The following is a 24,892-nucleotide window of genomic DNA, read 5'->3' on the forward strand; positions in this document are numbered from 1 at the left end:
CCAACATTCCAAGTGCATGTTATGTACAATTTGAAGTGAACGATAGAACCTCAAACGCCATAGTCTCCATGAGTGAAACGAGAATAACCACTCAACTACATGGGAGGGAAGGGCGATGTCGTGACTAGCGACTTAATTGTCATGGATGGCGTTATAGTTCTTTTCTCTTCTCCACTGTCGAGGTACACACATATTTGACCCCTGAAAACACATTGTATTTGTAGGCTAATAGTTTGTCTGGTTTGTTCTTAGGGAATGTTTGAGATGGCAAGCTGGTTGTCTGGAAACAAAAGATCAAATGTTCATTATCTGGTGTCTCGTTTCTCAAAACTTTAACAATATCATTTGTTCGCATTTGGAAACACATTTTACATCACGTATCTTCCAAGCCATTTGGCTTGCGTGAGTGTAGTTTCCTGTTGTTCTCAGCCTTTTCCGCTGGACACAGAATGGTGAGTGAGTGAGTGAGTGAGTGAGTGAGTGAGTGAGTGAGTGAGTGAGTGAGTGAGTGAGTGAGTGAGTGAGTGAGTGAGTGAGTGAGTGAGTGAGTGAGTGAGTGAGTGAGTGAGTGAGTGAGTGAGTGAGTGAGTGAGTGAGTGAGTGAGTGAGTGAGTGAGTGAGTGAGTGAGTGAGTGAGTGAGTGAGTGAGTGAGTGAGTGAGTGAGTGAGTGAGTGAGTGAGTGAGTGAGTGAGTGAGTGAGTGAGTGAGTGAGTGAGTGAGTGAGTGAGTGAGTGAGTGAGTGAGTGAGTGAGTGAGTGAGTGAGTGAGTGAGTGAGTGAGTGAGTGAGTGAGTGAGTGAGTGAGTGAGTGAGTGAGTGAGTGAGTGAGTGAGTGAGTGAGTGAGTGAGTATGGTTTTACGCTGCTTTTAGCAATATTCCAGCAATATCACGGCGGGGGACACCTGAAATGGGCTTCACACATTGTACCCATGTCGGGAATCGAACCCGGGTCTTCGGCGTGACGAGCGAATGCTTTAACCACTAGGGTACCCGACCGCCCCTACACAGAATAGACTATACCTATACATTGTACATATATCTGGAGTGGAACCCGGACCTTATCAAGATTTAGATATCACGGGATCATTTTCCCATTGGCGATCACTAAGGTCGAATCTTGTCAACAAAGTCATTTCTGAATTTTGAAATATTTCATAATCATAAGCAGCATTTGGGTATCCGAATCACATTCATTATATCTGATAACCGTCTTTAATTCATCGTCAATCATTTAGACAGGACCCGGTGTTTAAGTTGCACAAGATTCGTTGCGCAAAGTTGCGCCCCTTAGCTGCATGGATCCGTTGGTTGTGGTTTCGAGGCCCACACTTGCCTCTGATTATGATCCTTGGTTTGTCGGCACCATACACTTTCCCATGGGTTTCACATTGAAGGGCAAATGTCTAGAAACCTGTGCAGCTCAGTCAATATTCCACATAAAGCTGACATGCTGTGATATAACTGGAATATGTTTCAACACAACGCCTTTACTCTCTTTTGCAAAAGTATTCGTCTTGACAATGTGTAACCACTCAGCCAACTAGGCATATAATATGGCAACCTCGGACCCTCTTAACTGCTGTCAGTGAAGTTATCTTGTTGTAAATATCTCTTCAGACCAGACGTCTAGCTCCGCCAAGAAATAGCACTGTAAATAGTAGATCGGGCTGCGCCACTGTACAAGACTTCCAGGTCGACCGTACACTTGGGATCTGGTATGATGAAGCACCATTGTTCACTATAGATTATGGTCGTCCATCACGATACACGCTAGCTGATGCCAAGGACATCTATCCGTTGACAATACATGCACAGCACAATATCGACAAAATGTTTGGATAAGAAGACATCATGACACATCCTATACATCCAGCTAAGTGTGTTTAAAGGTGCAAGATCCGGGTCCTGTTCATAACGTGGGAACTGTTGGATGTAGAGAATTGTCGAAACTGATCTTTCACCTTAAAGATTAAAACAAAACAAAAATATCAATATTTTCAAGTAGGGTACATTAACTTGAAACATTTGCCCTTGGATATTGTTTGTGCAGTGAGGCTTCATCTGGTTTGTAATATTCTCTGTAATATATATGTGACCGCCTCCGTGGTCTAGTGGTAGAGCGTCCGCCCGGAGAGCAGAAGGTCCGAGGTTCGATCCCCGGCCGCGTCATACAAAAAGACGTTAAAAGATGGTACGTGTTGTTACTCTGTCTGACGCTCGGCATTAAGGGGCTAAAACAAGGACTGGTCGGCTGAGAGTCAGTATACTGTGTCTGAGTGGGGTATTCATGTTAAACTGCGGCAGTGTGCTAGCACTATAAATCGGCATCAGTCCGGACTAGTACAAGCAGCCACACGTGCATGCACGTCGCTATATAAGTGCAATAATCTTGGACGCGACGTTAAACCCCATTTCACCTCACCTCACCTGTTTATATGTTAATGTATTTCCTCTATCCACACGACCGTAAATGTATCTAAAATGTAATGACCCCCGTTGGAGTTCCGGGTTAGACTAGGTCCCCAGCTTTGGCGTGCCATCGTGCCCGACGGCATATATCGTTCATGATGTCAATCATCTCATTGTCTGGTCCAGACTCGATTATCTCACAGGCCGCCGTCATAGAGCTGGAATAATGCTGACTGCGGTGTCAAACAACAGACAAATCGTTCAACTGAGCACGCCAATCCGGAGGTCAAAGATTTTATGTGGAAGCTGATTTCTCCAAGCCCTCCACAGTAATATCTCGTTTCGTGCTAAGGTTCCTTGGTGTCTTTACGATGCGACACATTTATCATACGTAGAGACCACCTCCTTTCACAATATATCCCATGAATCTTTTCCAATTCCGATACAGGTGTAGGATTTATCCTCTTGTTTAAATATTGTCATAGTTAGGAAATAAATAGAATGATGTAAATCTTGAACAAAAAGTGACTTTCTTCTTGTACCTTAAAGATTAAAACAAACAAAAATATAAATATTTTCAGGAAGTAATTTAATAGGACTTCTAAAGGTCATTACTGAAGTGGCCCATAGACATCACTACAAATCAACATGAAAGGTGCTACAGACTGGAAACAAAGGCAGCACGAAGCCCAGATCGCCAGCAGACGCACATACATGAGACAAGAGGATTGATTGTCTGACGGAGAACTGCGAGCAAGCCAGAACAGGCCTCCTAACGCCTTTAATACCTGACGAAGTCCTCGACCGCGTGGGTACTGCCTCGGGATTCGTGTGTAAATATCGCCTTATCTTTAATCTGATGTAATCGGGGACCAATTACCATTCTTTTGACATTTACTGTTGTGGTCCAGTTGTTGCTGATGTCTGCGCACTGTATTGGTTACCGCCTTAATCATGCATGTTTCAGCCAGGAACACGTCATCTCCGTACTTCGTTAAGCCCAGGCTAAAACCCGTGTATTAACTGTTCATGAGACAATTAATGTTTAATCGATACTGAAAACATTCTCAACACGGAGCTCTATTTTCATGGAGACATAGGTCCTTTGATATTTTTTTCTAAAAAAGATAGAATTACATAAAACGATAATCACAGTTGGAATTTTGATTAAAAATTACGCTGTATGTTATTCCGATGAGAACTAGTACGACACTAATTGATCCGTTTGCAATGATGCTTGCTACCCAGAAATGTAAATAAGACTCTTGTGATGGTCGTGATATTGTAATTAATGTAGTGCTTGACAATTGAGACACTATCTCTATTCCATTAGAAAAAGCCGTTGTTGCCAGGTTGGTACTATTACCTTTGTTATCCAGCCAAGCTCATATTTAATCCCGATCTTCAAATAACAGCTGTTCAGATGAATAGAGGCCTGGTATTTGTGCATATCGTATTTAAACGCGTAGATGTGTGTGTGTGTGCGTGCGTGCGTGCGTGCGTGCGTGTGCGTGTGCGTGTGTGTGTGTAAGAGAGAGTGAATGCCTGTGAGTGTGAGAGTGAGTGAGTGTGTAAGAGAGAGTGGGTGCCTGTGGGTGTGAGAGTGAGTGTGTGTACGCGCTCGCGCGTGTGTTTGCGTGTGAGTGAGTGAGTGAGTGATTGAAGTTTGTCGAACAAATCGTGGTTAGTGCGTAGACCGTGTTTCCGGTATGTGCATGTGCGTCGAGGTATAGATGTTTGTCGGAAGTGTGGATGTTTGTGGACGTACACTATAGGTTCGCATTATCGAAAGCCTAATCCTCGGGCCATTGGGCTACTTCTGAAGATAAGCTCATTGATATACTATATATAGATATGTGTTATTACTTTCCCCGCCTGACTGCACAAAGCCTTGGATATCGCAAGCTTCTTGTTCTCATACTAAAATCAATTGATTTTCGCATAATCATAAGCACCTGCCATTGACGGGTCTGCCAAATGTGTAACTGAACCAAATATGGATGTGTTCCTATTTATCACAGTGATCGATTGTTTGCTTCCAGCTTACTACGGTATCTATGGAAACAGGTCACATTTTGTACGTCATATATCAACAACTTTTAGCGGTTTTCTCTCCTGTTGTGGATTAGGCAATAGCAACATCGCGAAAGGATATGCCGACTACACCTTAAAGGAGCACAGATCTAAAGCAATTCCCCGGGACTGGTTGTTGCCTTTGTTATTGTTTTTCCCCCGTGAGTACCCGGATGATACGCAACGCAACTGAGCGTGACAAGAGACTAGGCTACCGTCTGCAAATACAGCTAAATAAACTTGGAGGCAATATTTGTTTTACTCATTTTTGAACTCTGATTGGTTAACCGTGATCTATAAAGATTTCGACAAAGGGCGCATATTAATTATATTTGCATATTAGCCTAAACAAACAGACAAAAAGAACGGCGGAGTTCATCGGATGTCGTCATTTGGAAATACCCCTGATGGTTATAGTATAATAATTAAAAAAAGTATCCATGCAGTGAAAGCATTTTCGGATTTCGGATTGCGTCGATAATACGATTACTACTCCCTTGTTGTCATCCACGTTTTCTGGTATAACCCTGTACTTGTGCATTTGTCGTCACACAGTTAATGCATTTACTAAAGGTATAATTAGTGGTAGCAGGTTCCCATTTGGTATTTATTGTGTCTGGGGTAATTATTCAATCTAAATCCAGGTTTGAAGTGAGGTGAAATGTGTGTTAGGTTATATGCACGTGGCAGCCCAGCAAGAGATGAATGATCAGTTGATTTACTTTTTTGTAAATCAACGGATCGTTCCTAGTCATCAAAGGATTAACAGAAAATACATTGATTGGATTAATCACTGTTATCTTGCACAGTGGATATGTCAAAAGTAAGTGTTTACATGTCTAGGTTTACTACAACAGACGGAATACACTCATATCATGTTGTCTACCCTACACTTCTGCAGCTCTGTCTACTCATGCTGTCCACCCTACACTCCTGCAGCTCTGTCTACTTGTGTTGTTTATCCTACACTCCTGCAGCTCTGTCTACTCGTGTTGTCTACCCTACACTCCTGCAGCTCTGTCTACTCGTGTTGTTTATCATACACTCCTGCAGCTCTGTCTACTCGTGTTGTCTACCCTACACTCCTGCAGCTCTGTCTACTCGTGTTGTCTACCCTACACTCCTGCAGCTCTGTCTACTCGTGTTGTCTACCCTACACTCCTGCAGCTCTGTCTACTCGTGTTGTCTACCCTACACTCCTGCAGCTCTGTCTACTCGTGTTGTTTATCCTACACTCCTGCAGCTCTGTCTACTCGTGTTGTTTATCCTACACTCCTGCAGCTCTGTCTACTCGTGTTGTCTACCCTACACTCCTGCAGCAAGGCCTACTCATGCTGTCTACCCTACACTCCTGCATCACGGTCTACTCATGTCTACACATGCTGTCTACCCTGCACTCCTGAAGGACGGTCTACTCGTGTCGTCAGCCCTACACTCCTGCATCACAGTCTACTTGTGTCGTCTAACCTACTTTCCTGCAGCAAGGCCTACTCATGCTGTCTACCCTACACTCCTGCATCACGGTCTACTTATGCTGTCTACCCTACACTTCTGCATCACGGTCTACTCATGCTGTCTACCCTACACTTCTGCATCACGGTCTACTCATGTGGTATACCCTACACTTCTGCATCGCTGTCTACTCATGCTGTCTACCCTACACTTCTGTAGGACGGTCTACTCGTGTCGTCTTCCCTACACTTCTGCATCACGGTCCACTCAGGCTGTCTACCCTACACTTCTGCAGGACGGTCTACCCGTATTGTCTACCCTGAAGCTCTTCATGACTATCTACAAATAGTGACTACCATTGTTATCCACGCCAGGTCTACCCACGTCGGCTACCCTACACCTCTTCATGACTATCTACACGTATTGACTACCATTGTTGTCCATGCCAGGTCTACCCGTGTTGTCTACCCTACACCTCTTCATGACTATCCACACGTATTGACTACAATTGTTGTCCATGCCAGGTGTACCCGTGTTGTCTACCCTACACCTCTTCATGACTATCTACACGTATTGACTACCATTGTTGTCCACGCCAGGTCTACCCGTGTTGTCTACCCTACACCTCTTCAGGACTATCTACAAACAGTGACTACCAATGTTGTCCACGCCAGGTCTACCCGTGTTGTCTACCCTACACCTCTTCATGACTATCTACAAACAGTGACTACCATTGTTGTCCACGCCAGGTCTACCCGTGTTGTCTACCCTACACCTCTTCATGACTATCTACAAACAGTGACTACCATTGTTGTCCACGCCAGGTCTACCCGTGTTGTCTACCCTACACCTCTTCATGACTATCCACACGTATTGACTACAATTGTTGTCCATGCCAGGTCTACCCGTGTTGTCTACCCTACGCCTCTTCATGAGTATCTACACGTATTGACTACCATTGTTGTCCACGCCAGGTCTACCCGTGTTGTCTACCTATTTATAAACAGGAAATTCCATAACTATATTATTCTCACCAAACATCAACCGATAACGCTAATAGTTCTTGTCGTAGATTGCTATAGGAACAGACATTGTCGAAGTCTCGTACACGGAAGAATCATCGCGTATTAGACAGCCCAATTAATTTCCTAGCTGTCCGAACTGATGGCCCAGCCAATATCAGAGGAATACGAACTGACACGGATTGTCTAGAGAGGATCACGAGTCAGCTTGGAGGCACTGGCTTGTCAGGGATGAAGGCACTTGAAACACACCCATGACTCGCGTCGACAACAGAAGTATGACATTATAGAAAAGGTCGTCAATATGGTTGATATCGCTGTCTAATTGGTTCTATTGTAACTCGATTTTGACCTGAGAACGTATATCACAGATCTTGTTCCAATATATCCTTCGGGTCCTTACTATTAACAAATAAAATTCGATCGTATCAAAGCGGACTGTCGGAAATATTCCAGGTAATGTAGTGTGTGACTGTCGGAAATATTCCATGTAATGTCGTGTGTGACTGTCGGAAATATTCCATGTAATGTAGTGTGTGAATGTCGGAAATATTCCATGTAATGTAGTGTGTGACTGTCGGAAATATTCGATGTAATGTCGTGTGTGAATATCGTGAATATTCCATGTAATGTCGTGTGTGACTTTCGGGAATATTCCGTGTAATGTAGTGTGTGAATGTCGGGAATAGTCCATTTAATGTAGTGTGTGACTTTCGGAAATATTCCATGTAATGTAGTGTGTGAATGTCGGGAATATTCCATGTAATGTCGTGTGTGAATGTCCGGAATATTCCATGTAATGTAGTGTGTGAATGTCGGGAATATTCCATGTAATGTAGTGTGTGAATGTCGGGAATATTCCATGTAATGTAGTGTGTGACTTTCGGGAATATTCCATGTAATGAAGTGTGTGATTGTCAGGAATATTCCATGTAATGTCGTGTGTGAATGTCGGGAATATTCCATGTAATGTAGTGTGTGACTGTGGGAAATATTCCATGTAATGTAGTGTGTGACTGTTGGAAATATTCCTTGTAATGTAGTGTGTGACTTTCGGGAATATTCCATGTAATGTAGTGTGTGACTGTCGGGAATATTCCATGTAATGTCGTGTGTGAATGTCGGGAATAGTCCATGTAATGTAGTGTGTGAATGTCGGAAATATTCCATGTAATGTAGTGTGTAACTTTCGGGAATATTCCATGTAATGTAGTGTGTGAATGTCGGGAATATTCCATGTAATGTCGTGTGTGAATGTCGGGAATATTCCATGTAATGTCGTGTGTGACTGTCGGGAATAGTCCATGTAATGCCGTGTGTGACTGTCGGGAATATTCCATGTAATGTCGTGTGTGACTGTCGGAAATATTCCATGTAATGTCGTGTGTGAATGTCCGGAATATTCCATGTAATGTAGTGAGTGAATGTCGGGAATATTCCATGTAATGTAGTGTGTGACTTTCGGAAATATTCCATGTAATGTAGTGTGTGAATGTCGGGAATATTCCATGTAATGTCGTGTGTGAATGTCGGGAATATTCCATGTAATGTAGTGTGTGAATGTCGGGAATATTCCATGAAATGTAGTGTGTGACTGTCGGAAATATTCCATGTAATGTAGTGTGTGAATGTCGGGAATATTCCGTGTAATGTCGTGTGTGAATGTCGGGAATAGTCCATGTAATGTAGTGTGTGACTGTGTGAAATATTCCATGTAATGTAGTGTGTGACTGTTGGAAATATTCCATGTAATGTAGTGTGTGACTTTCGGGAATATTCCATGTAATGTAGTGTGTGACTGTCGGGAATATTCCATGTAATGTCGTGTGTGAATGTCGGGAATAGTCCATGTAATGCCGTGTGTGACTGTCGGAAATATTCATGTAATGTAGTGTGTGACTGTTGGAGATATTCCATGTAATGTAGTGTGTGACTGTCGGAAATATTCCATGTAATGTAGTGTCTGTCGGTCAGAAATATATACTAAACAACAAAAGTTCCTTTGACATTGAATAAGATTCAATGCAAAGTTATGTTTTTTACCAAATCTGAAACAATTTCGGTTTGCAACAGATAAATGACTCCTGTAAGTGTTCAAATGGTTTAATTTGCCATACTGACTTCAGAAAATGAGTGATTTCATAAAAAAAACATGGAACATGCCAAAATGTAAATTTACAAATAAATAGCGTGTGTCCACCTCTGGTTGCGATGCAAGCAGCACATCTTCGTCTCATGGAATGGACAAGGCGTCTCACAAAGTCCTGTGGGATATATCTGTCCATATCTGCTGGAGCATGCTTCGAAGTTCCTGGAGTGTCTGTGGAACACGTGGTTGTCGAAGGCGCTGATCCATCTCATCCCACGTGTGCTCGATTGGTGAGAGATCAGGGGAGCGAGCCGGCCAGGGGATGACATTCACATTGTTTTGTTGAAGAGAATCCTGAACAAGTCGAGCAATATGAGGCCGGGCGTTGTCATGTTGAAAGGTAATACCTAGGCCATGACGATGCAAAAACGGTAGAATAACAGGGCCGATGATCTCGTTGCGGTAGCGCTGTCCATTGAGATTTCCCTCTACCACTATCAAACGGGTCCTCTGTCTTGCTATAATCCCACCCCATACCATAAAGCTGCCGCCCCCGAACCGATCTTCTCCCATGACACATTGATTGGCGTAACGTTCACCTCGACGTCGGCACACTCGAATCCGTCCATCGCTGTTGCTGAGGTGAAAACGAGACTCGTCGGTGAATAGAACTTGTCCCCACTGCATGGCCGTCCAGAGTAGACGCTGTCTGCACCACTGAAGACGTGCTTGACGGTGGTTTCCTGTCAAAATGGGACGTCTGGCGACAATCCCTGCACATCTGAGGCGACGACATACGGTTTGTAAAGATATTCGTCGAAGGCCGGGGATGCTTCTTGCAGTCACTGTTGCTGGCTGGAATCGATTTCGTAGGTGTGTTGTTCGAATCCAGTTGTCTTGTCAATTATTGGTTACGCGTGGCCTGCCACTCCGAGGATGGTCTCTGACTGTATTCGTCTGTTGCCAACGTTGCCATAAACACGAAATAGTGTTTCTGTGGACTTAAAATTGTCTTGCAACATCACCCGATCCTACTTCAAGCATACCAGTGGCTCGCAGACGCTCATTTTCGGTCAGGCGTAGCATTTTGTTATGTTGAATAATTGCGTAAATTTGCTGTTTTTCTGAGTGGTTGTTGTCAGCACGATACTAAACAATGCATATGGAATCCCGTTAACGCAAGTTTTTATACCCATTCTTGGGTAGTGAAATGCATGGGGCTTGCATAAAGGTCAACTTTTGCATGGAATGCATGCTTTTCTGTAGCAGTTGCGTTTTTGTGACTTGATTCCATACATGTTGTATGGAATATTGAAAACCAAACTTTACTTATTTGAAAGTACACCAAAATATTGGTGTCACAGGAACTTTTGTTGTTGAGTATATGTTTCCGCTTCCATTTCTTAGTCTACTGATTTTGTTGAAACAACTTGCAATAAGAAATAAATCTTATGGTTGACTTTTGATGTCTTTTTCACACAAAATTAACTTTTGGTATTAATGATAACAGAATTCCTTCAGTTAAACAGGATGTGTTTTACTAGCTGTTTTTCTTAAAACCAAACTCTCCAACAATGAATCATGGTGATATTCTCTGAAAATTTTGATTCATCATTTTTGCATGACATCTGATGAAATATGTTATATTCATAGATGAAAACCATATCTATAGATTGTTTTAAATTCTGGTGGCCATGACTTTCTACAAAAGTCAACTGAAGTTTATTCAATCTGAGACCATGTCTAAGAGGTAGTTTGTTGGTGAATATCATTTCAATTTACTAGGATCATAAGTGTATGTATACTTATTTCACTGGTGGTGACTATGGTCTTCAATCTGATTTCACTTTCAACAAAGGTCAACTGAAGTTTATTCAATCTGAGACCATGTCTAAGAGGTAGTTTGTTGGTGAATATCATTTCAATTTACTAGGATCATAAGTGTATGTATACTTATTTCACTGGTAGTGACTATGGTCTTCAATCTGATTTCACTTTCAACAAAGGTCAACTGAAGTTTATTCAATCTGAGACCATGTCTAAGAGGTAGTTTGTTGGTGAATATCATTTCAATTTACTAGGATCATAAGTGTATGTATACTTATTTCACTGGTAGTGACTATGTTCTTCAATCTGATTTCACACAGTACATTTTAGACAACTGCCATGGTGGCCATTGTACATGTCCACCATGTATTGCATGATCTTCCACAGATCGGAGTCTGGTCTAAATCCCAGAATATATTTGATTGTTGTCTACATTTTTCTCTACATAGAGCTCTATGGATTGAGGTTCCAGTGGATGCAAGATGCAAGGATGTCAGCAGCTTCCAGTCAACCCCCAACAGCACTCTTCAAAAGAACATACGACTTATCACTATTGAGCAGGGACTATCTAGATAGGATGCTCTATAAAAAATCGATAATTTATTATTAACTTATTATATTTCAAGTTTAGTTGTCCATTTTGGGGATTTCAAGTACCTCAGGCCTTCCGTAAGAGCTACCTAGGTAAGGTGAAATAAGGTTTAACATCGCAGTCAAGATTATTGCACTTATACAGAGATGGGCTAACTACACTGAGTGGTCAGGCTCCGTGTCCGTGACTTGGTTGATGCAACCAACCACTGTTTGTCTGGTCCCGACTTGAGGTGAGGTGAAATGGGGTTTAACGTCGCGTCGAAGATTATTGTACTTATATAGCGACGTGCATGCACGTGTATGTGTGTGTGTGGCTGCTTGTACTAGTCCGGACTGATGCCGATTTATAGTGCTAGCTCACTGAGATACCATGCCGCAGTTTAACATGAATACCCCACTCAGACACAGTATACTGACTCCGAGCCGACCAGTCCTTGTTTTAGCCCCTTAATGCCGAGCGCCAGACAGGGTAACAACAAGTACAATCTTTTAACGTCTTTTTGTATGACGCGGCCCGGGATCGAACCCTGGACCTTCCGCTCTACCACAAGACCACGGAGGCGGTATTGGTCCCGACTTGACTGATTACCGGCTGCTGTGATCTAGCGGGAATACAGCTGATTGTGGCCGCGAAATATAACTAACATTGAGATGTTCTCAACAGTGTAGCATTGAACATTTTACGATGACTGAAATGTCATGTCACAATACAAATAAGGCAAATGTGTATAAGCTATGATGATTTATTCGTGTATGACAAAGACACATGCACTCATTCATATCATACATTCTACAGTATCGATCTAATGGCATGGATGTTGAATGAGATAACCCCAAAATACAAGAAATCAGTAAAACTGGGGAACACAATCAGATGTGACATGGTCAGCATTTGACTGAGATAACTTGAACTGAGTGGATATTAATCTCTTAAGCATCAAACAGTGTTCATGATCTTGTCAATCAAACTTGGCAGCGTTAGAAATTGGCACTAGTCCTGTAGTCCTTGCCAAAATGCCCAATAGTTAAGGTATCATAAGGACTAGTAGAAATTTGCCATTTTTAAAGGTTTTGCTATATGTTATCATTATAAGGACTAGTGGGCTAAAACTGTTAGTTTCTACTGCTGCTTGGCTGTGACGAAGAGTCCATAATCTGGTCTCCAACATCTGCAATTCTACATGTTGTTCATGACGTGATGCAGGACACACTATCCGGCCAAAGATATCACAATCCGTCTGCACACAGCTTGCCTCTTATTTTGTCCGTAACCAGCTGGTAATCGGGGGATGTAGCCAGTGGATGCTTATCAGGATGTCATCAAGATCCATGGACTATGGCTACATAACAGATCTAGATCATTTGAGTAAGAGTTTAACATTAGCCATTTTGTCCTTTAGTGAGTCCTTTGTCATGTAATCACTGAATGGAGTGAAAAATCTAGTAACAGATACACAGTGTGCCATGGTGTTTGGACGATTCAGGTGTATTACCTAGATAACAACAATCTATGAACATTGGTGTCATATTACAATGAAACCATGTTACTCCAGACAGAGCTGGCCGTTCACAGTGAAATCATTTGGATTAACAGTGAGTATGGTTTTACGCATCTTCCCGAGGCAAGAGAGTCAACTGACTATAAAAGTCCAGTTTCGACCCTTGCCGAACTAGGCTGGTATTATGGAGTTACAATTTGGCTGGACTAACGAGTCTATGCATAGTCCAATCAAAATCGCCCACCGAAATCGAAATCCTGTTTGTAAACTGTCGTGCAGATTTCGGTCGATTGCAGGATTTGCAAAGCATGTGCACCGCCAACTCTTTGTCAACAGATATTTTCAAAATCTTTTCATGTTTTTAATCAAGGTGCAAGTAATACGACAGGTGGAATCTGATTGGTCCATAGGAGAGGCTTAGAAGGGACATAACTGGTAATAGCCACTGGTAGCGCTACGACCAAGCCCAGGAATTCCAGCCTTGTTCGGCAAGGGTGGAAACTGGACTTTTAAAGTCAGTTAACTATCTTGCCTCGGGAAGATGGGTTTTACCCCGCCTATAGCAATATTCCAACAATATCACGGAGTGGGACACCAGAAATTGTCTTCACACATTGTACCCATGTCAGGAATCAAACCCGGGGCTTCGGCGTGACGAGCGAAAGCTTTAACCACTAGGCTACCCGATCCCCCCCTTTGGATTAACAAGTTTCTGGATCAACAAATCACATGCATGTAGTAATGTTTCTGTGATTACATAAGCATTCCAAACAATCCCCTGGATGTGGAGACTTCCGGACAAACCCGGTCTGGATTAACAAGGTTTCGCTGTTAACAGATCATTTGTTTTTGTACACAGCTGTGTTTTTTGGAAAAAAAGTGCGCACTATACTCAAGACAATATGGTATTGATTTAACTGATGTTTTATAATTACATACGCTCAAATAGAATCCAGGCAAAGAATGCCACCTTGTTTCATGGCCAGGTAAAAAACCAGACATTTGATTCAATAATAATATATCCCTTTCTCCAAAACATTTAAATAAAACCACCCCAAACACAATATATTATCTATGTGATATATATTGGGACAAATCCCTTTCAACATATATACTCACCGCAGAAAGAAATGCGAAACATAAAACATATAGAGAAGAACGTACGTTAAGAGAAGATGTTTCCAATGTGTACCACTTAATGAGAATCAGTCAAGTGTTAGCACAGTGTCTTTATTCTTATCACAATATGTTGCATGAGATTTCCAAACATACTAATCCTGCGCGAGTCAAATGGTGCATCTCCAGTCACGGATAGGTGACGTCACATGTGATGCGTTGAGTGTCGGTTCACACAACATATAAGTATGTTTGTTTGTGCATTAAACCAATCTAATATCTCTTGAATATCAGTAATTCTTCATATAGTAACCAACATATATGTTTCTCACATTTCTTTTGTCGGTGTGTACAGTACATAGGTTTGGGGAGCTTTTGAGACCGATACCTGTGGATGAAAAAGTCTCATGAATATTTTCCAAGGGAGATAACTCTTTCCATAAGTGTTCTTGCACACACAAACACACAATGTTGTGGAGTGATCACTTAAGAAACACTGACCAGGGCCGATTTGCACAAAGTAATCTTGGAGTGAGGACAATCACACATCCGTCATGGGGATCAATGTCTTGATGGCTTTGTGCAAGTGAACCCAGGAATGTCCAGTAGCAGACGTCTAGGTCACTCAAGGTCATCCTCTTCCAGGGTAGATACCTCGGGACCACCAGTGGGCACACCGCCAGACAGACGCTGAAGAGGAACATATATGTCAGTAGACAGCTGAAGCAGAGTTACTGGGAGCTATGAGTGATGAAAATATACCACATTTAAGGAGGATAAGTGATAATAGAAGGGAAAGCCAGTCTGTAGTTACCTGCTGGAATTCGGCGCTGCAATTCTTGTTTATGGGAACTTACATTTTAACCTCATTGGTCATGAAAGGTAAATCACCAGACTGGGGAGAAAGTGCTGATCTCACTTGACTGGGGGAGGAGGGGAAGACCTGCTGTCACCTGACTGCGGGAGAATATTGTCCTCACCTGACTGAGGGGGAATTTTGTCCTCCCCTGACTGAGGGGGAATATTGTCCTCACCTGACTGAGGGGATTATTATCTTCACCTGACTGAAGGGGAATATTATCCTCACCTGACTGAGGGGGAATATTATCTTCACCTGACTGAGGGGGAATATTATCCCCCACCCGACTGGAGGGGAATATTATCTTCACCTGACTGAGGGGAATATTATCCTCACCAGACTGAGGGGGAAGAACTGTTCTCACCTGAGGGGGAATATTGTCCTCACCTGACTGGAGGGGAGTATTGTCCTCACCTGACTGGGGGGGAATATCATCCTCACCAGACTGAGGGGGAATATGATCTTCACCTGACTGAGGGGAAAGAATTGTTCTCACCTGAGGGGGAATATTGTTCACACCGGACTAAGGGGGGCGTATTGTTCTCACCTGACTGACTGACGGGAGTCGCTGCACCAGGAGCTGGAACACCTGAGGGGGGAGGGTCTGCTGTAAGACCTGCAGCAGTTGCTGGGGCTGCCCACACACGGCCACGGCGGTGCTCAGGTGCTCCACACCACCCTCCATGTCACCTGCAACACGTCACACTCATTGAATACATTCTGCACAATCAGTAAAACATTATCCAACACAGGAATGATCTTGGTTGCCTTTACATCCAACACAATGGTAGTTACTACACTACTCTGCATATAGTGATGCTGTTATGAGACTGATAGGGGGAGAAAATACCACAACCTTTGAAATCTGAATGTTTGTTGACTATGAAACACTTATTTGTATCTTGAACTACATTGTGCTTCTTCAATAAATATTACTGTCAGAATATGTCTATTTTCTGTCTATTTTCACCCTTTCTCCATCGTTTCTCCATCCAATTTTGTCCCTTGTAACTCCTGTTAGAGGCTACAGTGTCTTTTAGTAAATATATGTTGTACCGTATTTTCTTGAGTATAGTGCACACTTTTTTCTTCACTTTTAACATAGGGAATATGACAATGACGTTGGACTTTCATGCTTAATCTTGCCACTGCCACTGTTTCTGTTGGCTGAGTGTTAGCTGTGAAACTGAGTCTACTGATCTTGGCCATACTGACCACGACCAACATGTACAAACAAACAGTTTTGGAAAGGTCCAAATATAACGTTAAGAAATACATACGATAATTATTCTTTTCCATGACAACTGGCAAGTTTTGTTCATATTTGCATAAAGCTGTGAACAATAATCCTTTCTTTTCTTATCGTCCATATAAAACTTGAGAAAAGCAGAATTGTTTCTCACAAATTAGGTCCATACTTGGAAAATCTTGAAGAATACTGATATAAATAGAATAACTTTGAACAACATACCAAAGGTGTTGGTAGAATGTGTGAAATACCACTGTTCTGTACAATATATTTGAGGGCTAGTGTTTCACATAAAATAAATATTACATCATTGTAAATATGATTTTAACAATGTCGTCTCTCATCAGTCTTTTGAGTGGCTACAGTGTTATACGCATTGTCTCACTGCAGTCAACAATGTTTCAGTCTTACAGCAACAACATGAGAATGATCTATTCAAGGAAGTTAGTGGCCCATAGCATAAGCAATGATCTATTCAGGGAAGTTAGTGGCTCATAGCATAAGCAATGATCTATTCAGGGAAGTTAGTGGCTCATAGCATAAGCAATGATCTATTCAGGGAAGTTAATGGCTCATAGCATAAGCAATGATCTATTCAGGGAAGTTAGTGGCTCATAGCATAAGCAATGATCTATTCAGGGAAGTTAGTGGCTCACGGCATAAGCAATGATCTATTCAGGGAAGTTAGTGGCTCACAGCATAAGCAATGATCTATTCAGGGAAGTTAGTGGCTAATAGCATAAGCAATGATCTATTCAGGGAAGTTAGTGGCTCATAGCATAAGCAATGATCTATTCAGGGAAGTTAGTGGCTAATAGCATAAGCAATGATTTATTCAGGGAAGTTAATGGCTCATAGCATAAGCAATGATCTATTCAGGGAAGTTAGTGGCCCATAGCATAAGCAATGATCTATTCAGGGAAGTTAGTGGCTCACAGCATAAGCAATGTTCTATTCAGGGAAGTTAATGGCTCATAGCATAAGCAATGATCTATTCAGGGAAGTTAGTGGCTAATAGCATAAGCAATGATCTATTCAGGGAAGTTAATGGCTCACAGCATAAGCAATGATCTATTCAGGGAAGTTAGTGGCTCATAGCATAAGCAATGATCTATTCAGGGAAGTTAGTGGCTCATAGCATAAGCAATGATCTATTCAGGGAAGTTAGTGGCTCACAGCATAAGCAATGATCTATTCAGGGAAGTTAGTGGCTCATAGCATAAGCAATGATCTATTCAGGGAAGTTAGTGGCTCACGGCATAAGCAATGTTCTATTCAGGGAAGTTAATGGCTCACAGCATAAGCAATGATCTATTCAGGGAAGTTAGTGGCTAATAGCATAAGCAATGATTTATTCAGGGAAGTTAATGGCTCATAGCATAAGCAATGATCTATTCAGGGAAGTTAGTGGCCCATAGCATAAGCAATGATCTATTCAGGGAAGTTAGTGGCTCACAGCATAAGCAATGTTCTATTCAGGGAAGTTAATGGCTCATAGCATAAGCAATGATCTATTCAGGGAAGTAAGTGGCTCATAGCATAAGCAATGATCTATTCAGGGAAGTTAATGGCTCATAGCATAAGCAATGATCTATTCAGGGAAGTTAGTGGCTCATAGCATAAGCAATGATCTATTCAGGGAAGTTAATGGCTCATAGCATAAGCAATGATCTATTCAGGGAAGTTAGTGGCTCATAGCATAAGCAATGTTCTATTCAGGGAAGTTAGTGGCTCATAGCATAAGCAATCATCTATTCAGGGAAGTTAGTGGCTCATAGCATAAGCAATGATCTATTCAGGGAAGTTAGTGACTCATAGCATAAGCAATGATCTATTCAGGGAAGTTAGTGGCTCACAGCATAAGCAATTGTCTATTCAGGGAAGTTAGTGGCCCATAGCATAAGCAATGATCTATTCAGGGAAGTTAGTGGCTCATAGCATAAGCGATGATCTATTCGGGGAAGTTACTGGCTCATAGCATAAGCAATGATCTATTCAGGGAAGTTAGTGGCTCATAGCATAAGCAATGATCTATTCGGGGAAGTTAGTGGCTCATAGCATAAGCAATGATCTATTCAGGGAAGTTAGTGGCTCACAGCATAAGCAATGATCTATTCAGGGACGTTAGTGGCTCATAGCATAAGCAATGATCTATTCAGGGAAGTTAGTGGCTCACAGCATAAGCAATGATCTATTCAGGGACGTTAGTGGCTCATAGCATAAGCAATGATCTATTCAGGGAAGTTAGTGGCTCATAGCATAAGCAATGATCTATTCAGGGAAGTTAATGGCTCATAGCATAAGCAATGATCTATTCAGGGAAGTTAGTGGCTCATAGCATAAGCAATGATCTATTCAGGGAAGTTAGTGGCTAATAGCATAAGCAATGATCTTTTCAAGGAAGTTAGTTACTTACAGCATAAGCAATGATCTATTCAGGGAAGTTAGTGGCTCACAGCATAAGCAATGATCTATTCAGGGAAGTTAATGGCTCATAGCATAAGCAATGATCTATTCAGGGAAGTTAGTGGCTCATAGCATAAGCAATGTTCTATTCAGGGAAGTTAATGGCTCATAGCATAAGCAATGATCTATTCAGGGAAGTTAGTGGCTCATAGCATAAGCAATGATCTATTCAGGGAAGTTAATGGCTCATAGCATAAGCAATGATCTATTCAGGGAAGTTAATGGCTAATAGCATAAGCAATGATCTATTCAGGGAAGTTAGTGGCTCATAGCATAAGCAATGATCTATTCAGGGAAGTTAATGGCTCATAGCATAAGCAATGATCTATTCAGGGAAGTTAGTGGCTCATAGCATAAGCAATGTTCTATTCAGGGAAGTTAGTGGCTCATAGCATAAGCAATCATCTATTCAGGGAAGTTAGTGGCTCATAGCATAAGCAATGATCTATTCAGGGAAGTTAGTGACTCATAGCATAAGCAATGATCTATTCAGGGAAGTTAGTGGCTCACAGCATAAGCAATTGTCTATTCAGGGAAGTTAGTGGCCCATAGCATAAGCAATGATCTATTCAGGGAAGTTAGTGGCTCATAGCATAAGCGATGATCTATTCGGGGAAGTTACTGGCTCATAGCATAAGCAATGATCTATTCAGGGAAGTTAGTGGCTCATAGCATAAGCAATGATCTATTCGGGGAAGTTAGTGGCTCATAGCATAAGCAATGATCTATTCAGGGAAGTTAGTGGCTCACAGCATAAGCAATCATCTATTCAGGGACGTTAGTGGCTCATAGCATAAGCAATGATCTATTCAGGGAAGTTAGTGGCTCACAGCATAAGCAATGATCTATTCAGGGACGTTAGTGGCTCATAGCATAAGCAATGATCTATTCAGGGAAGTTAGTGGCTCATAGCATAAGCAATGATCTATTCAGGGAAGTTAATGGCTCATAGCATAAGCAATGATCTATTCAGGGAAGTTAGTGGCTCATAGCATAAGCAATGATCTATTCAGGGAAGTTAGTGGCTAATAGCATAAGCAATGATCTTTTCAAGGAAGTTAGTTACTTACAGCATAAGCAATGATCTATTCAGGGAAGTTAGTGGCTCACAGCATAAGCAATGATCTATTCAGGGAAGTTAATGGCTCATAGCATAAGCAATGATCTATTCAGGGAAGTTAGTGGCTCATAGCATAAGCAATGATCTATTCAGGGAAGTTAGTGGCTCACAGCATAAGCAATGATCTATTTAGGGAAGTTAGTGGCTCACAGCATAAGCAATGATCTATTCAGGGAAGTTAGTGGCTCACAGCATAAGCAATGATCTATTCGGGGAAGTTAGTGGCTCACAGCATAAGCAATCACCTATTCCCTCATGGTACATTGATACACAATTGTTGTCCTGAATCACAAGTAGAGGGGAGGGGACGGGGGTAGGAGTTGCTCCATTGTATCATGTTACCTGTAGCCAGCAGTTCTTCTCCAAGCTGTACCTCTTGAAGGAAGAAGCGCTGCATTGCCTCAGGATTGCTCAAGTCTGGAATCTGTGCAATGAACAGTTGACCATGATTTTTCAACACAATAAAACTTGCTAACACAAACAAAACTGTTATCATCTCATTGATATTGTATTGTGAGGGAAAAGTATACTTTAAGCCACGTCAACATATTTTCAGCATTTTCTTTTTTATAGTAACTAAAGCATCTCTGCAGGTTTACTGTCAAACTCAGAGACCAGAATATGACAATTGATGGTAAAAACAGATGACACTGATAAGCTTATAGTTTGGGAAAACAATTTGCCAATAGTGAAGGATGTCTGTAGTTTTTACAAGTGTGATGACAGCCAAATTACAAGAATGTTGGCATAATGTAAGAAAGGTAGGGTATTTGAAGTTATTATATGACAATTGATGGTAAAAACAGATGACACAGTTAAGCTTATAGTTTGGGAATACAGTTCGCAAATAGTGAAGCAACACTGACAAGGCATCTTGAACAAGTGTATTCCTCATGTTTTAATAACAAGTCTTATGTACCTTAATTTTGAATTATATTGCATTTCTTATTCATATTTCCAGCAATGTTCCACCTATATGATGGCAGTCTGTAAATAATAAAGTCTTGACCATTGATGATTGGGATACGATGACGTGCATCAACCAAATCCCCGGCCCTGACCACCTATCGATCCATTTGGTTGCTTCTTACGACTAGCATAGCAGGATTTATCAAGACCAGTTTAGAGGCCAATATTTGGCCCCGAGTCTGCAGGAAATATCAGTAAAAAAAAATCCAAATTGGAATTACAAATTTCCCAATCCATAATGTCTAGCAATGATTAATGTTGAGGCTTTGTAGAAGTTCCTTGTATTCCTCCCCGATGTGTATTAATACACATACCTGAACAGTGGCTTTCCCAGGTCGCTGTGAACTTGCCTTTTTCCTCCCTAAAATATAAGAAAGCTTCCATTTTTAACATGCTCTTTCATAGTGTGATGAATAAAGCTTATAACTAAAAGGATTTCATTTTGGAAACTGCAAAATCAATACACTTCAGCGATGTCATGTAAGTCAAGGTAAAACCCTAATACATGTTGTAAAAACATTGTTTAAAGGAATGACCGATAATACATCATGAAACATAGTTGTACCATGTGCTATCCCAGCTGAGTGAGTGAGTGAGTTGGGTTAACTTTTAACAGTATTCCAGTTATATCACGGCATGTCAGCTTAATGTGGGAGGAAAGCCCGAAGTGATGCAGGTCTCAGACATTTACCACTTCAGTGAAACCCACGAGCACGGGTATGGTGCTGACAAACCTAGAAACATAATCGGGGCGAACCGGGATTCGAACCCACAATTATAGGTTTCTGGCATGCCCAAGGGATGCATCTCTGCACAGAGAATTGCGGCACCTTAGACGACTGGGCCACCTGTGCCCCCTATCCCAGCTGACAAATCAGACTTTACACATACAAATGTGTGTCTGGACAATTCACTACAGGACAATTTCCCACCAATACAGGGACAATTCCCTACACCCTACAATATTTTTGTTTTTAGACAATGGCAGACTTGAGTTATGACAAAACCATGTTTTTTAGTAATCAATGTGAAAGTAGGGTTTGTTGTCTTTGCAATGTATTATAGGAATATTCCATAAAAGGGCTGATGTTTTGGGGAATTAGTGGAGGAAATTGGGAGTAAATTAATCTTAAGTAAGGATTACATACAGGTCTCACTAGCTAGTTGTTTTACATTTTGTATGCAAAGGGGGTGGGATCAAAGTAGTGTAAAATGTTTTCTAACAGTTTCTAATAACAAGTGGAGGAAATTGGAACTGAATGAAGAGTATGAAAGGATCACATCAGTGACAGGTGTTACTGGGTCACATACAACAGGTCCATGTGAGGAATTGTCACAGTGGGGAAAAAGTCCATGTGTGACTGTCCATGTGGGGAATTGTCTGTTTAGGGAAATGTCCGTGTGGGGATTTGTCCGTGTGGGCAAATGATTGTGTGGGTTAAATTCAATTTAGGTTTTTATGCCATCTTTGCAAATTTTCACAAGTCATTATTTTTCTTTCAGTTAATAAATGTGTAAACACACAATATGATAAGCAAAGCTGAGGTTAAATCATTAGTTTCTGCTACAAGTCAAAGCAGTGATAAGAAAATCACAGAATGGCGAACATATGGCTAGCAAAACTTTGTCAACATTACTTATGCGCTATTTTATTTTTCTTAATCTATGTTCCCTAATTACTTTCCCAATTCTTTCTTCTTGCTCTTCCCGGGTTCGCGTGAAAAACATTGTAAGTAGTGTTGGTCCTATACCATGTTACTAACACCCAGGGTGCACACCGCTTAACACAAAAAACAGTCAGTTAAATGAATCCTACATCTGGCTGACGTACCCCATCTTCCCGAGGCAAGAGAGTTAACTGACTTTAAAACTATATTGTGATAAAAGGGGTCTTACATCACGAAGTGCATCAAATCATGTGAGCACCTTGATTAAAAACTTGAAAAGATTTGGAAAATATCTGTTGACAACGAGTTGGCAGTGCGCATGCTTTGCAAATCCTGCAATCAACCAAACTCTGCATGACAGTTAACGAACCGGATTTCGATTTTGGTGCGCGATTTTAATTGGACTATGCAAATACTCGTTAGTCCAGCCAAAATCTAACTCCATAATACCAGCCTAGTTCGGCAAGGATGGAAACTGGACTTTTATAGTCAGTTAACTCTCTTGCCTCACGAAGATGGACGTACCCATTCAAAACAAACAAATGAAAAGACCAGTCCATCTTAAGTGTCCATATGTTTAAGGTCATGATGGAAAATGTCTTTAAGCAGCCAATAAATAAAAGAATAATATTACGAAAGGGAGGAGAGTGAGGGAGTGATTATTGCTTGGCACAGCATCGGCAACCCTGAAGCTATTCACAGCAAGATGGAAGATTGGAAACACTATAGTAATACTTTATGTCTGACTGGCGTCAACATTGTCTCACATACTTATTAATTTAACCAATTAAGTATTTCCGTTTGTATCAACAGTGTCTGCCCCAAAGTTCTAGACTCTATGTCTACTAGCTTGAATCTCGGCTTAGTGTTAAAAAATATATATTACCAGTTAAGTTGACCAAACTTGACCGAACAAACTTAAACAATCTCAAGCTTCGGACAATGTGGCTAAAACAGCATATTGTCTTGAACGTGTCTGTAGTGTCTGCTGTTTGAAACATTCAGCTAGACACATAGTCGACTTGATCTTTAGACTGAATAATGGGTAGCCAGAAATTACATTCCTTAAAATGGTCCCTATTTAATATGTAATAACTAAAATTAATATACAACAATACTAGCTATGTGTAGTGTACCGATCATCACAAATTGTGTACAATGTGATGCACTGTTTAGTGGACTGTTTCTCATTTTGTTGAAGAAATACCATGCAACTTTTACATGAATTGATGAAATTATCTATTCAGTTACAAATTCACTGTGACTGTGACCCTTTTCACTCTGTCAGTAATTCCGTTAACTATTTTGTGACATCAAGGCAGGTGTCATTCACATCATGCATTGCATCAGAGATAAATGTGTTCAAATTATTCTTGAGCTGTTGCCATGTAGAACGCGGTGATAACTTACTTTCTCTTAATTTTTGTTTGAAATTTGGATCACTTCTCCGCTTCTTGTCAAAATATATACAATAACCAAGGAAACAAAGGCCAGCTCCCGCGGCGATCCCCACAGCTGTCTTCGACAACATCATGAGAGCAAGTGAGGACGTCTTGTGATATCACAAACCCCACATGTAGAAATAAAAAGGAACTCTTCAGCGCGTGAGGTACAGAGTGACCTCCAGTACACGCGATGTACTCATTCAATATTCTCGGCTTCCAAAGTGATATATTATATTTATATATGATACAATCATAGGCCTAATCGCTCGATAACAGATATAACATTGTCTGTTGTTTGTAGGAATTACAGAAAATGATCACAATAGTGATGATGTCCTCAGAATATATCTAGAAAATCTATAGTCTCTTTCAATAATTGTAGACATTTGCGCGTGGGTATGGAGTAAGTGAGTTGGGTTTAACGCCGCTTTTAACAGTATTCCAATTATATCACGGCCTGTCAACTTAATGTGGGAGGAAAGACCGAAATGATGTTTACCACTTCTCAGACGTTTACAACTTCGGTGAAACCCACGAGCAGGGGCATGGTGCTGACAAACTTAGAAACATAATCGGGGCAAACCGGGATTCGAACCCACAATTATAGGTTTCTGGCGTGCTCAGTGGACGCAACTCTGCACAGCGAATTGCGGCGCCTTAGACGACTGGGCCACCCATGCAACAACAACAAAAACAACTTATATAGCGCCAACATTCACACAATAAAGTATGCTCTGTGCGCTTTTTGAGGTTAAGAAACAGTTTAGGGAAAGTCAGTCTAAAACGGATTTTATTAACAGATGATACGTTTGGGGATTGTTTTATTTCCAGTGGTAGATAATTCCACAATGAGGCTGCTGTATATTTGATACGACGTTACAGCTTGTGTTGTTGAGATGATTATTTCGTCTTTGGGTTGTTGCGAACGCGTTGGTTGAAAAGGAGGTAATAAGAGATTTGGACTTTAATAATATGCCATATTAGCTAGAGCGTCAGAAGATGCCTAACTAACTTCGGTCAAAATCTGAACTTCGG

General features: G+C 41.3%; 1 protein-coding gene across 1 annotated transcript; it reads right to left on the minus strand.

Annotated features, from left to right (window-relative positions):
• Positions 1-12,196: 12,196 nt before the first annotated feature.
• On the minus strand, positions 12,197-24,033 carry LOC124134887 (mitochondrial import receptor subunit TOM20 homolog). Its single transcript, XM_048403811.1, has 5 exons — positions 23,823-24,033; positions 21,060-21,106; positions 20,119-20,200; positions 15,489-15,631; positions 12,197-14,772 (listed from the first exon to the last, which is right to left on the minus strand). Exons 1-5 carry the CDS (start codon positions 23,944-23,946, stop codon positions 14,704-14,706), a joined length of 465 nt encoding a protein of 154 aa, XP_048259768.1. The 5' UTR covers positions 23,947-24,033; the 3' UTR covers positions 12,197-14,703.
• Between the last annotated feature and the right edge of the window lie 859 nt (positions 24,034-24,892).

The sequence above is a fragment of the Haliotis rufescens genome, unplaced genomic scaffold (genome assembly GCF_023055435.1).
Source record: "Haliotis rufescens isolate VD_foot unplaced genomic scaffold, xgHalRufe1.0.p SCAF_3, whole genome shotgun sequence".
Classification (NCBI taxonomy): Eukaryota; Metazoa; Mollusca; class Gastropoda; order Lepetellida; family Haliotidae; genus Haliotis; species Haliotis rufescens.

What these genes read in the sequence shown, in the direction of transcription:
- LOC124134887 (XM_048403811.1), bottom strand. Translation starts at nt 23,946, where the DNA reads ATGATGTTGTCGAAGACAGCTGTGGGGATCGCCGCGGGAGCTGGCCTT. An exon ending in CTGGGAAAGCCACTGTTCAG is followed by an intron (nt 20,201 to 21,059) that starts GTATGTGTATTA and finishes TTCATTGCACAG; the next exon opens with ATTCCAGACTTGAGCAATCC. An exon ending in GACTCCCGTCAGTCAGTCAG is followed by an intron (nt 14,773 to 15,488) that starts GTGAGAACAATA and finishes GTTCCTCTTCAG; the next exon opens with CGTCTGTCTGGCGGTGTGCC.